The sequence below is a fragment of the Barbatula barbatula genome, assembly GCF_947034865.1.
Source record: "Barbatula barbatula genome assembly, chromosome: 3".
NCBI classification, from domain to species: Eukaryota; Metazoa; Chordata; class Actinopteri; order Cypriniformes; family Nemacheilidae; genus Barbatula; species Barbatula barbatula.
This window is the reverse complement of record NC_136764.1, coordinates 15090766-15104646: the sequence shown is the minus strand read 5'-3', so window position 1 is coordinate 15104646 and position 13881 is coordinate 15090766. Positions and strand designations below refer to the sequence as shown.

Below are 13881 nucleotides of genomic sequence, written 5' to 3'. Positions count from 1 at the left end.
AAGCGAGCTAACAAACAGGAATCAACAACGGTTATATTTTTCAAAAGGAAAACTCATGTGCGATGAATAATCTGTATGTAGACCATCACATTTTTCCACACTGATGCCTGAGGCTGTATGAGACTGGCAGTAGATGTCAGAGTCAGATCCATGCTGCCACTCGGATGGTCTAAGAGCGATGTGGACAGGCAATAATCACAGCCACTAACGTACTGTCAATGTGGGGATAAAGGAAGCAGCGTCACTTTTTCTCCCTGATTTGGAAGCCCACCAACGTTCTGCTTTAGGTTGGCGCATGTCTTGCCTGTTTCTCTTAGGAAGCTCTAGCTAACAGCTTGCCATATTTGTGAATGTGTTCCAAGCTTCCAAACTGCTGTGAAACAAACTTAGGGTCTAACAATGTATGACATACATTTATTTGATTTATAGAGTTTAACATAAGTAAGTAATTTAGCAAAAAATGACATGATAATCTCAACTAATTCCTCTGTTAGATTTTATTTTGATTGTAGTGGAATTATAGCTTTTGTAACAGACTGCTACTGACCCCAGAGGTCCGTATAAAGCCTTGTACTTTAAAGCTGACATACTAAAATACATTTTATTTGCTGTGTAATGTCCAGGAACAGCATTATTTTGATGAGTTTGGAGATCAGTAAATTGTCTTATCACTTAACTTGCATGGCCTATAAACAAGACTATGTTTGATTTGCATGGCTGGAGGAAGTGCACACACACAGAAATCACAATTGGCCCAGCTTGTTGCCCCCACAATGGCGGTAAAAGTTTATAGTTTATTTTGGAGTATGTGGAGAACGTGTGGACAATTAGAGTTAGGGTGTGTGGCGAGCTCCTCGGGCCTTGTTAAGCTTACCTCTGAACATATTTTCTGCATGACTCAGGCTAGTTAAACCAAGCCTTCATACTACATAAACTTTACTCAGATTTGGACACATGCTACTAGACTGGGTATCTGTCATGTTAAATGTCAATGCACTTAAAATGTTAAAGTACAAGTGTGTTATGTAAAATGGTTGCGTCGCATTTGTAATGATAGTATGTACCAGTTGAATTCAATTTTTATTGCATTAAGTACATTAGTGCTTTTTCAACAGATACCACTCGGGAGCGACAAAGGCAGGAGAAAGATGGTGTTGACTATCACTTTATAACCAAACACACGTTTGAGAAAGATATTCTTAACCACAAGTAAGCAAATGGACCACCCAGCCATGATGTGGATTCTTCTTGATGCTTTGCCTGCATTGCTTGCTTGTTTAATCTCTTTGTCCAGGGTAGTTGACAAATAAATGTGTAAATGACAGCAAAAAATTAGAAAAAACTAACAATGAAGATAAATCTCATAAGCCATTTTTGTTTATAAATATAAGTATTAATAATATAAAATAATACATTCATAGTTTGTTTTCTATATTTTTGCTGTCACACCATAGGACTCATACTGTATACGGTATATTTGTCAACTACCCTTTGCAAAAAAGCACTTTCACATACATATATACAAAATAAAACAATCAAGAATAAAGCATAAAATTTAATATTTTAAAAAGAATTATACATTTATATAATAAATATAATAATTGTTATTAAGTTGTGGGTTACTACAAATAGTGTCTTATTTTAACCAATAAATTGTGGTATTTATATTTTCTTTCCCTGTTTAAATCCATCTCTTAAACGATATACGATTTACAAGAAGCTGAGTTCTCCATTCCTGCCTTAAAAGATGCTCCTGGAATCTGAATCACACATTTAATGCTGGTTAATGCTTAAAACGCAGATAACAACCAAAATTGACAGGAAATACCGTCCAACTTCTCCCATTTTCACTCAGAAACTAAAGGAAATCTCAAAAGCATGTGTCTGTGAACGGTGTCACATTATATTCAACTAAAAGGATATTTTAAGAGCCCTTTGTGGTTTGAAATGACTTTTTGTCTTGTTAGTTGTGCATCGAGACAGATGTCAAAAGGAGTAAGACGGGAATGACAAAGAGCAGACAGACAGACTTTCCAGAGAGACGAGCTAGAGAGAGGAAACACGGGCTGCTTTTTAAATCACTCCGATTTACCATCATCTTTAATTACCATATAAATGCCTTGAAGCCAAATGCCAAAGCCCAAGTTATTGCCAGAACTCGACAGTATACCACTGCAGGAAAACATAAGCAACGCTGAGTTTTTTAACACTACATCACATTAATAACAAACATCACATTTGTATTCTTTATTCTTTCTCAGAGACTGGACTGGGTGTTTTTTCATATGTTAGATCCAACAGGTGACTTCTATTCAAAGCTTTGGATAAAACACACTGTGCTAAAACATTTGGATATTGTTTTAAAAAAAATCTACAACTCACTCCAAATGTTCTCTGCGAGGAAAGACAAAGCACATTTTAGGTCTTATCTTCTTAAAAAAAAGAATATTTATTAAATCAGAAATGGAGAATTAACGAGAAAGTTGACGCAATTAAAGCAATAAATGTGCAGCTAAAAGCAACTGTTATTAACAGTCATACTGTGATAATGCACTTTGAATACGTTTTGCTTTTCCTCTCTTTAATGTTTTATTTAGGTTTTTGGAGTATGGTGAACACAGTGGGAACTACTACGGTTTGAACATAGATTCGGTGCGCAGGGTTCTTGAGGAGAGAAGGGTGTGCTTGCTTGATGTGGAGCCTCGTGTGAGTAAAGATGTGTTATTTTTGCCAAAAATCATCGGATCATGTGTTATCAACAGCAACACCACCTTGCGAAACATATTTTGTATTATTAAAAAGCCACACATTCAACATATAACACAAATAGTACAATTTACCGTCCTTCATAAGCACAAGTTAGAAAGAAAAAGATGGAAACGGGGATAAACAGAGTTTGAGAGCTAGAGAGCCCTATATTACATGTCATATTTGTTGACTTTGGAACGTAGACTCAAGGGCAGGAATTATGTCATTCTGGACGGGGAGCTTCTGTCAGCTCCACTCCAATTGCTACATTTCCTGTGGTCTGATTATTTTTCATCAGCTTGTAACATTTATAGAAACATTCTCACTGTATTAACCAGCATACTATATGGGCACATATTTGAAATTATGCATGGCTGATGCAAAAGGTCCTGTGCAGGATTTTCTACTAAAGCCTACACATGTTTTTCTGACTGTGACCATTTTTCTTTGGAGACATAGAAAATAGTTTTAAACGAAAATGTCACAACGGCATAGAAACATTGATACAAGGCCAATGTCTGAACAACTGTACTATTTTGACAATACCTTTAAGTTTACTGTGTTGCTGTAGTTCAGCTGGTAGAGTATAATGCCTGCAACAATAAGGTCAATCTACTGATCCAATTTATAGCCTAAATTAAAAGAAATTCCTCTAGATAAAGGTGTCTGCCAAAGCAACATTTAGTCTTTTAGCAGACTCTTTTATACAAAGCGACTTACAAAGAGTTCAGGGAGCAATAAGCGATATGTCATACAGGAGCAATAATACAATAGGTGCTTATACAAAGTGACTAGTTTTAACATTTTCCATTTGTTGTTTCTATTTTAACAGGTTATAGAAGCCTTATACACGACTGAGTTTAAACCCTATGTTGTATTTGTGAAGCCTCCATCAATAGAGCGCTTGAAATTGAGCCGGAGAAAAGCAAAAGTTCTGTCAAGTCCAAATGAGCAGAAATCCACAAAAACATTTACGGTAAGAGATAATAATGATTGTGGTTCTACGGCCACCTGTGATTGTGCACATGGTCAAATAGGGTACAGTTTGAAAGGCTTGAGTATAGGCAGTTTCATTTTAACAACATAAACAAACGTTTCTGGCATACGCACTTCTGTGACCCCAACTGAACATACAGTACACATTCACAAACAAGTGTGCGTGTAGATTTTCTTTTAACAATCAAAAGAAACCGAGAAGAACCGATACTTGGCTAAACTTGTCTCTCCAATATTTTGGAGTTACACTCCGATACCAAGCTCAACCGCTAGATGTCAATTTCCCAATAGGTTTGTTTAAAATGCGACCAAACTGCATTTCCTATTCAACAAATAATTGATTTAATACAATTATTATACAGTCAAATAATAGTACAAATTAATATGAACATAAATTAGTTCTATTATTAGACACTAGACAAATGAAATAGTCTATACTACTGCATGCATGTGCTATAGACCCCTTTTTGTTAGCAAACATTGTGACACGTTTTTGTGGGTGGAGCGTAGGTGCAAGCAGAAAGATTCCTCTGGCCCTTTTACTAACCCTAGCTAGCACGTTTTGATAGCTTGTTTTTTGACAATGTCTGAAGAGAATCCGATTTAATTTGAATGTGCAAGGTCAGTCACAGCCCAGAACTGTGATTGTTGTTGAAAAAGTTAACAGAAGGAACCTAATTGGCTGACCTGTACACGCTCACTCAATGGAACGCCTCCAGTTTTCCCTTTGTTTTGCCTCCAGCTAAGGCCTTGACGTAATCGTGACATCGGTTCAAAAGGGGTCTATACACTGTACTTGTAAAAAGCAAAGTATATTTTGGGGAATACAAGCTCTGAAACTGCACCACAATATTTCCTCATATAAGATGGAAGAAAGAAGACAGAAGAGTTGCAAGAGGCTCCATATCAATAGACCAGTAAAACTTGTATTCTACAAAATAAGAAAAAGTGGAGGTCCGCCATGTTAAGATGACATGACCAGTTGAATATTTCATAATGGCATTATTAATAAAAAAAATTTGCATCCACTTGAAAATTCATAGTACAAAGACCAAACAACAGTTCACTGTTAAATGTATAAAAGTACAGAAAGATTATAAATTCTCAATTTATAACCTTCCTGATGTCCACTACAAGTACTCAACAGACCCATTGTCTTGACCCTTCTACGACCCATCTAGCAGTAAATGCACCTCTTTGGCAAAGGTCCCTTTTAAAATCACTTCAGGGTGGGCTGCAGGTGCCCCATGAGCGAACACAGGTTCCCCCTCTTACACTCCCCACTTTCTGTTTCGACCTTGGACTAGAAGGTATGTCTGTAACGCCACTGACACTGCTGTGAGCATGAGCACCTTAGTCCACCCCAGGGTCTAATAAAAGTCTTAGGTCATCCCTCCCACACCTGGATGTTGTTTTCACATACTACAGGCTCTCAGACGCCCTCCGGTGCAAATGTGTTGCTCATCTTTCCATATTAATCAAGCACTGACCTGAACATTTGGACCTTCGCGTTGTCATGAGTAAATCGTCCTTACAAGCTGATCTGGTCTTCCAAGCCAGATCAGTCTGAAAATGACACACTACTCTTATTTTGTAAATTATAAACTACAAAGTGAAATACCTTCTGAGATACCCAAAGACAGGTTTATAAGTGCTGAAAGATGTGTTTAATCACCAGTTTTGAGATAATCTATATAAAACTGTTAAACAGTAGTGGACAATGTGGTAGTTAAAACAGAACATTTCTCACACTGACCTTTGCCATGAATTAATTTAAGAGGGACTCAGACATACACTCTTAAAGATAAAGGTGCCCAAAATGTTCTTTACCATGATGTCAGAAATATTTTTGGTTCCACAGAGAACCATTCAGTCAAAAGTAATTAAAAGAGCCATCTCGTTCTTACCCTTTTATAATCTAAATAACCTTTTTTACTAATTTTACTGATATTCTTACTCATATGGCTGTTTTCTCTATATACATAATTTATCTTGGTTTAGGCAAAGAAAGTATCTTAAATTTGTGGAATTTATTTGATCAACAGTCCTATGCGCTGTACAAATCATTAATTCAAAATTTTTAAAACTTCTAGAACCACATGTGGTAACACATGTACCATAATATTTACATAAAGCCACCAAAACGAAAATAAATGGAAAAAGTTCACATTGTATCTTCACATGTGGCATTTAATCCAAGACGAGACATTCATTTTGACTGTGCAAAAATAGATCTAAAAAATATGAATCCTTCAAGTGTCTCATTCATCCCTTTCCTAATGAAAATGCAGCAGATTACTTCTTTCTACAACTGAACACTACAGCACTATTTTCATCTATGTATTAAAGTAAAATTTACTCACCCTCTTGTCATCTCAAACCTGAATTACTTTGTTTCATCCCCAGAACACAAAAGAAGTTATTTTGAAGAATGTTGTAAACTGACCCCCAATCACTTGCATTGATTTGATGTCCTTACCAAAAGTGAAAGGAGGCCACTTAAAAACATTCTTCAAAATATCTTCTTTCATTTTTGGGTGGACTATTACTTTAATTCATTTTATTTTGTTTTACAGGAAATTGACTTTGAGGATATGATTACCAGTGCCCGAGCCATGGAGAGTAAATATGGCCATTTGTTTGATAAAGTAATCATCAATGACGACTTGGCCATGGCTTTTACTGAGCTGAGAGATCAACTCAGGAAGACTGAAACAGAAAGTAACTGGATCCCACATGGGCTCATGTCTTAGAGAGCAATTCATGCCGACCACATCGTTCAAACATATAGCATTTGACAATGGTTCGGAGATTTCAGCATTTTAAAGAGCACTTTATATTATTGTAATTATATGCAACACGTGCAGTGTCCTGACCGGTCATGAACCAACTCATTCAAATCTGCTAAACACATGATAGTGTACTGAAATGTTCTTTTTTTCCTGCACTTAAAATGTTTATGTTAAGAAACAAATAATTGTAGAGTATTCTCTCCCTAATTCCTACATAATTATATACATTATGCTATATTACTGGACATCTACGTGTATTGCTTTGGTGCCCCATTGTGGGTCACGTTTTGACATTAATCACTTGCAGACGTGGAATCTCTATGGCAAAGACGTGTTCTCAATTTGGCTCAAATGAGGTGAAGTACTATACGGTTTACTTTTTAAAATTGCAAATACAAGTCTGAACATTGGATTAGATCTCTGAAACGTATCCAGGTAGATCTATGTACCAAACATTTCCAATCCAAGTTTAGATTTGTTCCTGGCATTGTTGAACTTAACCCAGGGCTTTACAAAGAGTTTTCTTAGTGTTCGTGAGGACTGTTCGTTTTTGCAGGTATAGGAGGCCATCCATGGGTAAAACTCTCCAAAAGATCAATGCAAAGCACCTCAAGTTATCCCACACGTTTAGTGGAGAAGAGGTTTGAAGCATGGTGACCTTAGCGTTTCCCCCGGAAGCCAGCGGAGGAAGTGTATTCAAGGAGAAATAGACTATCAGTAATGTTCCTGGGGTTTACTTGGCTGCCTGGCCAGTGGGAGCGACAGAACTCCAGGCATACCTGCCTTTTACTTTCCCATGAAGCCGGACTGAAAGTAAGATTGAATTGAACAGACTATGCCAGATGTATACTGTAAAAAAATACAGTACCTATTTATTACCTATACCTGAATTTAACACGGCTTTAAAACTAAACATTTAAAATAAATCAAACTGGCTTTAAAATCACATGAATTTACATTTTAATAAACTGACCTAAAAATCTAGTTTAACCAATTTTCGACTTATTTTTACTACTAGATTTTATGACTTTTGCCTTATAAAGCCAATTTGTTTAAAACTGGACATGTAAATCAGCTTTTAAACAAAAGTTTTAAAGTTGATATTTTTTTTAGCGTATCACAGAATTCATTGTATTGCTGCGATTTTGTGCTGCTGTTTGGCCTTTTTTAAGCTACACTGCTCTCCAGTGTTTAAAACCAAATTTAATAATCCACCTGCTGAGCTATCTACTGTAGTTCAGGAACCTCTTCTTTAATAATAAAATTACCCTCATCCTTAAATATCTGGAAACTGCCATTTCCCACTTTAAGTTTCCATGTATCTGCGGAGGATATTAATTTATTGGTCAGTCCTGGCTCATCCAAATGTCAAACTGTGTCGTTCTTTTATCCTTCTGTAATTGAGTTATAATGACTAGAATCAAACAGACTACTATAGAAACAGAAGTTTGGACAGAGAGCTGGAGACTGTATTTGTCTGGTTTTGTGTGAAGGAGCTGCCTGGGTAGGCAGCCCAGGCTTTGTGGCTTTACAAGAGGTCAGGTTCCTTCACAGGCTGACGTCATGGCTATTAAAGGGCTATCTGAACAGCCAGGCCTAAGCGTGTTAAACAGACCGGGACAGTTCATGCGCTTACACGCGTACACTGATGATGCCAATAAAAATATGGCTAGACCAAGTAAAGCTGTGCACAATGATTTCAGATAACTGATGCATTTGAATAAAGCAACTACAATGGGGAACAAAGGATTTGTGCTTTCACGATCACCATAATCAGTGTAAGACAATGTTAATGTTAACTACATCAAACAAAACATTCTTTATCCTCGCTGAACTATAGTCAAGTTCTGTCCCTCATTATCTCGCAGTAACAGAACAACCATTTGTGGTCAGCCGAGAGAAACAAGACATTCCAGCAACGACTCCATGTTTACAAATGTAATCACACAAGGAGGAAGTTATTTTATATGAGGTCGTGTCAAACATTGTTTTTAGAGCAGATTGACTCATGATTTGTGCTAAAATGCAGAAGGCTAAGAAATGCACTAAACGGTCTCCAGTGGGCCACACCTTCTCTTGGACAGCACAGAGGCTACACACCTTTTGCCAAACCATGCAGTGCTCAGAGCCAGATTTGGTCTAGAAAATTCAGTCAGAGCAAACTGTTTCATCTCCAGAGATCTCATACTGCTCAAAGTACATTATTTAGGGTTTAAGTGAATATGAGATATAAGAATTCAGATTGATAATTGAATCAATTGTTTTATGATGTTTCAATTAGATGTTAAACTGTTTTCAAAGACAAAGATTTTGTTCAAGTGCTTTTAAATGTTTTCATAGCCCCAATAAATCAGTAACAAGAACATGTAAATGTTTCAGGAAATTGTTGTAATTTCAAACTTCTTCTTTCTTTCTAATATTTTGAAAAATGGTGGTAACCGAACAACAGCAGTATGCATTGGTTTTGTCTCCATACAATAGAATTGAATGGGTACCATTGTACCAACATTCGTCAAAATATATTTTTTGTGTTCTGCAAGAGAAAAAAAGTCACACAGATTTTCAATTACAAGAGACTGAGTAAATGATGGCATAGTTTTTGGATATACCAGCAAACATTTGTATTTGTTTGTTTCATAAACCTGTCCCACTTCGTCGCATTTGTGTTGGCTCAATGCAAAAACAGCTTCGTGACTTTGCATGCTAGAGCTAACAGTCCTTTAGCAGTTGAAAACCACCACTCCTCCTTGACCTTCCTGTAAGAGGTAGAGTTAAAGCTATAGCAACGCTAAAATTGTGGGTTTCATTCCATAGAACACACAAACTGATAAAATGTACCTCAAACACATGGCATGTTGTTTGTATAAAACCGCCTGCCAAATGCGGAAATGTTAAAATATTTGTTTACTGAGACAGATAACAGCAGCATCGGCATACTGTTACGAGACTGCACACCCGCTAACATCGCGCTGGTGGGCTACACAGGTGTACGTCCAGGCTTTTCTCTTTTTCCAGTGGCATGATTATGTTGGCCACGAAAGTGAAGAATTCCCCACAAACTTGTACTGTATAACCAAGCACGCATAGATTTGTGTCTCTCGCCGCCAAATGGCGAACTAAAGCGTGTAATCATTCTGACAGCTGGACAGTTTCAATTAAGCGTTATTTATGGAGACTTGAGGAATACAAGACACACGCTGGAGAAGCGGAGGGATTCTGAACATATCGAGAGCCAATCACAACAGATTCAGGCAGAACGGGCCATTCTTACAGCTGACTGGAGCAGATGAGATCGATTAGTTAATGAACCACCGTATTCTGAGTGAATCTGACCTCAGCAATTCTGTGATCAATATAGATCAAGATGGATAAAACAGACCACCTCTTAGAATGAAATATCCTCGGGATGGACGCGTGCCACGAATGCTTCAGTTTATGAGAACTTCACTTAAACTTGAATCACCAAGCATTCTCGACAAGCTGAGCTTGGGTCACGATCATAACCGTCAAACCGCCGTCCTGTGTGATTCATTGTGTCCATTCATTTAAAAACACAAACCTTCATTGTGGTATTTTGCCCCCTGCTAGTAAATGACAGACTGTGTGCTTGTTTTGTCGAGCTCCTCCTTCATGAGCACGCGACCCTGAAACCAATAAGAGTAGCCTCTACGTTCCCACTGGGAAGGCTGTCTGTCAAACTGACTGCTTCCATACATTCAATTCAGTTTAAAACGTTCCAAAAAAATGATGTGCGACTGCCTGTAACATCTACCTTTACCATAAACCCCAGACGGATTAGCGCTGCAGTTTAAGTCTTCTAACATTTACATTTAGGCATTTGGCAGACGCTTTTATCCAAAAGCGACTTACATTGCATTGTCCTATACATTTATAAATAGGTATGTGCAATGGCCTGGGATTGAACCCACAACCTTGCATTGTTAACGCAATGCTCTTACCACTGAGCTACAGGAAAGCACACAAACTCATGACAGATAATAAAGGCTGTATAAAATATAATAAAACTCCTGTTTTTTCATGCGTGATTTACGGCTATATCCAATCATTTCTTGTTAGTGAAGAACCTTTAGGCAGCATGTTAGCAGAGCCTTGGGTCTGTGGGTTTAATGGACTATGACCAAAAAGCACATAAAGCGCAAGAGAAACCTCCTGTTTACCTCTCACCAAATTATTCACTGGGCCATTCAGTTTGGATCTGGGACTTAAACGTGTTTTACTTACATTCTGTCCTTTGCACCAAATACACATAGAGTATAATATGTGCAATGCAAGATGGGATATAATGTCAACAGTGGGATTTGTGTACAGAATATTATTTTATGCTTTTGCTTTTGTTCTCTCTCTCTCTTTGTTCTCTTTTTTCTTTTTGTATGAAGATGTGGTATGCTTTCAGAGACAATTGTGGAACGACAATGAATTAAAAAAGTTCCCAAAATCCCAGTCCTTCGAGAAACAGACAAAATCTACTTAACTCTGAGGAAGGAAATCCTGATGTTTCACATACTTTCTCTAAAAGCCCATCTACAAAAAGAACAAAGTCGTCCCGAGCATTCAATTAGATTCTGTACACAAAATCAGCCTCAAATCCCTCTGTTGACATTGTTGCAATTGCAGTAAATGATGCTTTTTGTAGATATTTTACGAAAAACCTTAATAACGTTCATGCCATCCTAAGAGGTAACTTGTGTTTTGGTTGCATGCACGATGGGATGAGGATTACAGGTGCACTCACTCATTTTTCTGTTTATGGTGCGCTGGCTACTATGACAGCTGATGTAATTTACTACAGCATCATGAACTTAAAATAATTCCTTATGCACAGTCATCTATGATTCTTTATTACCCTGCCAAATGCATGAATGTAAATGTTTTTCTTTTAAAAAGGCACCACAGTGCTTTCATTTATGATGGTTGCATTGTCCATTGCACTCATTCTTAATTTCCATTTATGAATTAAGTCAAATTTGTCCTTGAGTTGAAAGACTCAAAAATGAAAGCACCGAGAGCTTTTTAATCCTCATCCTATTGTGCATGCAACCAAGACACTCCCACGAGTCACTTCTCGTATTTAAAATGGCAGAAACATGAATGCATTGAATGTTTTTATAAAACATCCACAAAGAGCTCTATTTACTGCAATAACCACCTTCGACTTAAAGGTCATCTTTTCATAGGGATTTCATTTGGCAAGCATTTGGCAGCACCTTTTTTCCAACAAAAACACCTCTTTATGTGGTCGTTGCAATATGGTGGCCATTTGAAGTGATACAAGACTCCATAAGCTGGACGTCTTCCTCCCCAGAGTCTTTAAACATGCGTGTAGTAGTTCCTGAAGACACAAACACACATTGTAAGCAGGTAGGCAAGCGAAAGTGTTACTTCTTTAGGGCCATGGCATATTCTAGCTCTTTAAGCCAAAAACATCAAATCGAAAAAGAACACGAGACCACATTTGTCTAAAACAGCTACGTTATGTTTTGTCAGGAGATTGCTTTTAACAGCACTGAGCATTCCCCACAAAATCAGCAGGTCCTCTGAGAAGACGGGATTTGGACCATGACTTCAGCATCGTTGATTGTAGAAACTCCCACTATGGTGATTTACGGATGTTTATTTTCCTACACAACGAGTGGCTGTGAAAGAGGCAAGAGCCATCTGGAGTAGTCCTCGGATGGGTATTAATTCAGTCTGCCCTGTTAACGAAATGTTATGCCTTTTACTCATGCATCAGAGGTATGGGAAGAGACTCAGCCATGCATGCTTCAGTGTTCTGCCCGACAGCCTAAGACATCGGTTTAATAAAGACTTGCAGTCAACTAAAGGTCTGAAACATCTTTATGTTTGCTGAATGCCATCAAGTGTCTCAAGGTAAGTGACAGCATATACTGTAGTTATTTCACAGAATCTATGGAAAACTGAAACAATGAACTGTCTATACTTTAGTCATTGGTTATATGAGGAAATGGCAGTGAACAGTCAGACATAACAAAAATACTAAATGCAATTCAGTCAGTATAATACATATTTTGATACGTAAATCGGAAGACTAGCATTATGAAATATACTCGATTACTAGCACTTTTAACTAAAAAATCATACAAAATTCCAATGCATGCAGCCACATTTTATGTTTTTCCACTGTGATGTGAGATTCTTTTCCATTGCAAAATATCTTAATTTGTATGTCTGGTCTTCCATTTTGGATGGTCTTTATGGGGGATTAGGCCTTGAGCTGTTTATCTTGGTAGACTTTGAAATATCGGGAGTATTCCTAAATTGTTCTAAACCTACAAAAATGAAAATGATATTTAACTCATTTAAGGCAGGAAGGCTTTACTAATCCTTTTCATTTGTAAATGTTTTTTGCAGGACGAGTTTATGCGTTTCGTATCGTGGCGTTTGATTCATTCAACTATATTTGGGTGTTTAGTCAATGCAACTGGGCTATTATTTCTTCACAATATAGATGGAGATAATTGTATTCTTTCTTCTGTGGAACACAAAATGTGATCTTTTGAGGAAAGTGTCAGTGGTTTTGTGTCCTTACAAACCCAATTATTGAAACCCAATGTTGTTAGGTTACCAGGTTTGGAAAGACAGTAGGGTGAGCAAATGATCAAATAAAATAAATCTCTGGGAAATTTATGAGGATTATATTCTATATTTTGTGAAACTAATTAATGCAAATATAGAACAATATGATTTACAGTATGGTCTCTAACCAAAATGTCTATAATTTCCTCAGCAAAATCAATGACGGTTCATACACACTTGAGTTTCTGTACAATGATGATGTTTACCACATGGCCCTCTACCATTCTGTGAGGTGCCAGCTGCCTCACACATGGGCCTAAAGCAGTTTGACTCCATAAGTCACAGTAGACCAGGAGAATTATGCCGTCATCATTCTCATCATCTTCAAGACAAACTCATTATCATCCCGACACCTCATTATGCTCCATTTGGACTGAGCTATACTCTAAACAGGGAGTCATAAATAACAATGATTACAATAATGAGAGCAGTAATTGCAGGTGCAGTTTCCTTCGAGACATTAACAGAGCTTCATGTCCAACACTGACCCATGATGCGTCTAATGAGAAACGTGAAATAACAAAAGTTTTGTCGAGGTTCACCTCTCCTCTGGATCATATAGTCAATTGGCTGTGAAAGGCGTAAAATTGCCTATTGCTTGTCGACGGAAACCAGCATGATGCTGAGTAAGAAGAGGTTAATGTGCTACAAGGGGATTTCATCCTGTAGCTGAGACCAGAAGTTATGAGCGAGAGCAGAAACATAAAAAATGTCATTGTCGAAAAAAGCT

General features: G+C 37.4%; 1 protein-coding gene across 2 annotated transcripts in view; it reads left to right on the top strand.

The window, feature by feature from the left end:
* Positions 1-6708, top strand: part of mpp7b (MAGUK p55 scaffold protein 7b) — a 42454-nt gene extending 35746 nt beyond the window's left edge. For both annotated transcript variants that reach the window (XM_079452602.1, XM_079452603.1), the window contains 4 exons: positions 1116-1209; positions 2598-2706; positions 3581-3724; positions 6321-6708. In XM_079452602.1, coding sequence (XP_079308728.1) covers positions 1116-1209; positions 2598-2706; positions 3581-3724; positions 6321-6497 — 524 coding nt within the window. In that variant the 3' untranslated portion in view covers positions 6498-6708. The remainder of the gene's footprint in view (positions 1-1115; positions 1210-2597; positions 2707-3580; positions 3725-6320) is intronic.
* Positions 6709-13881: the final 7173 nt, after the last annotated feature.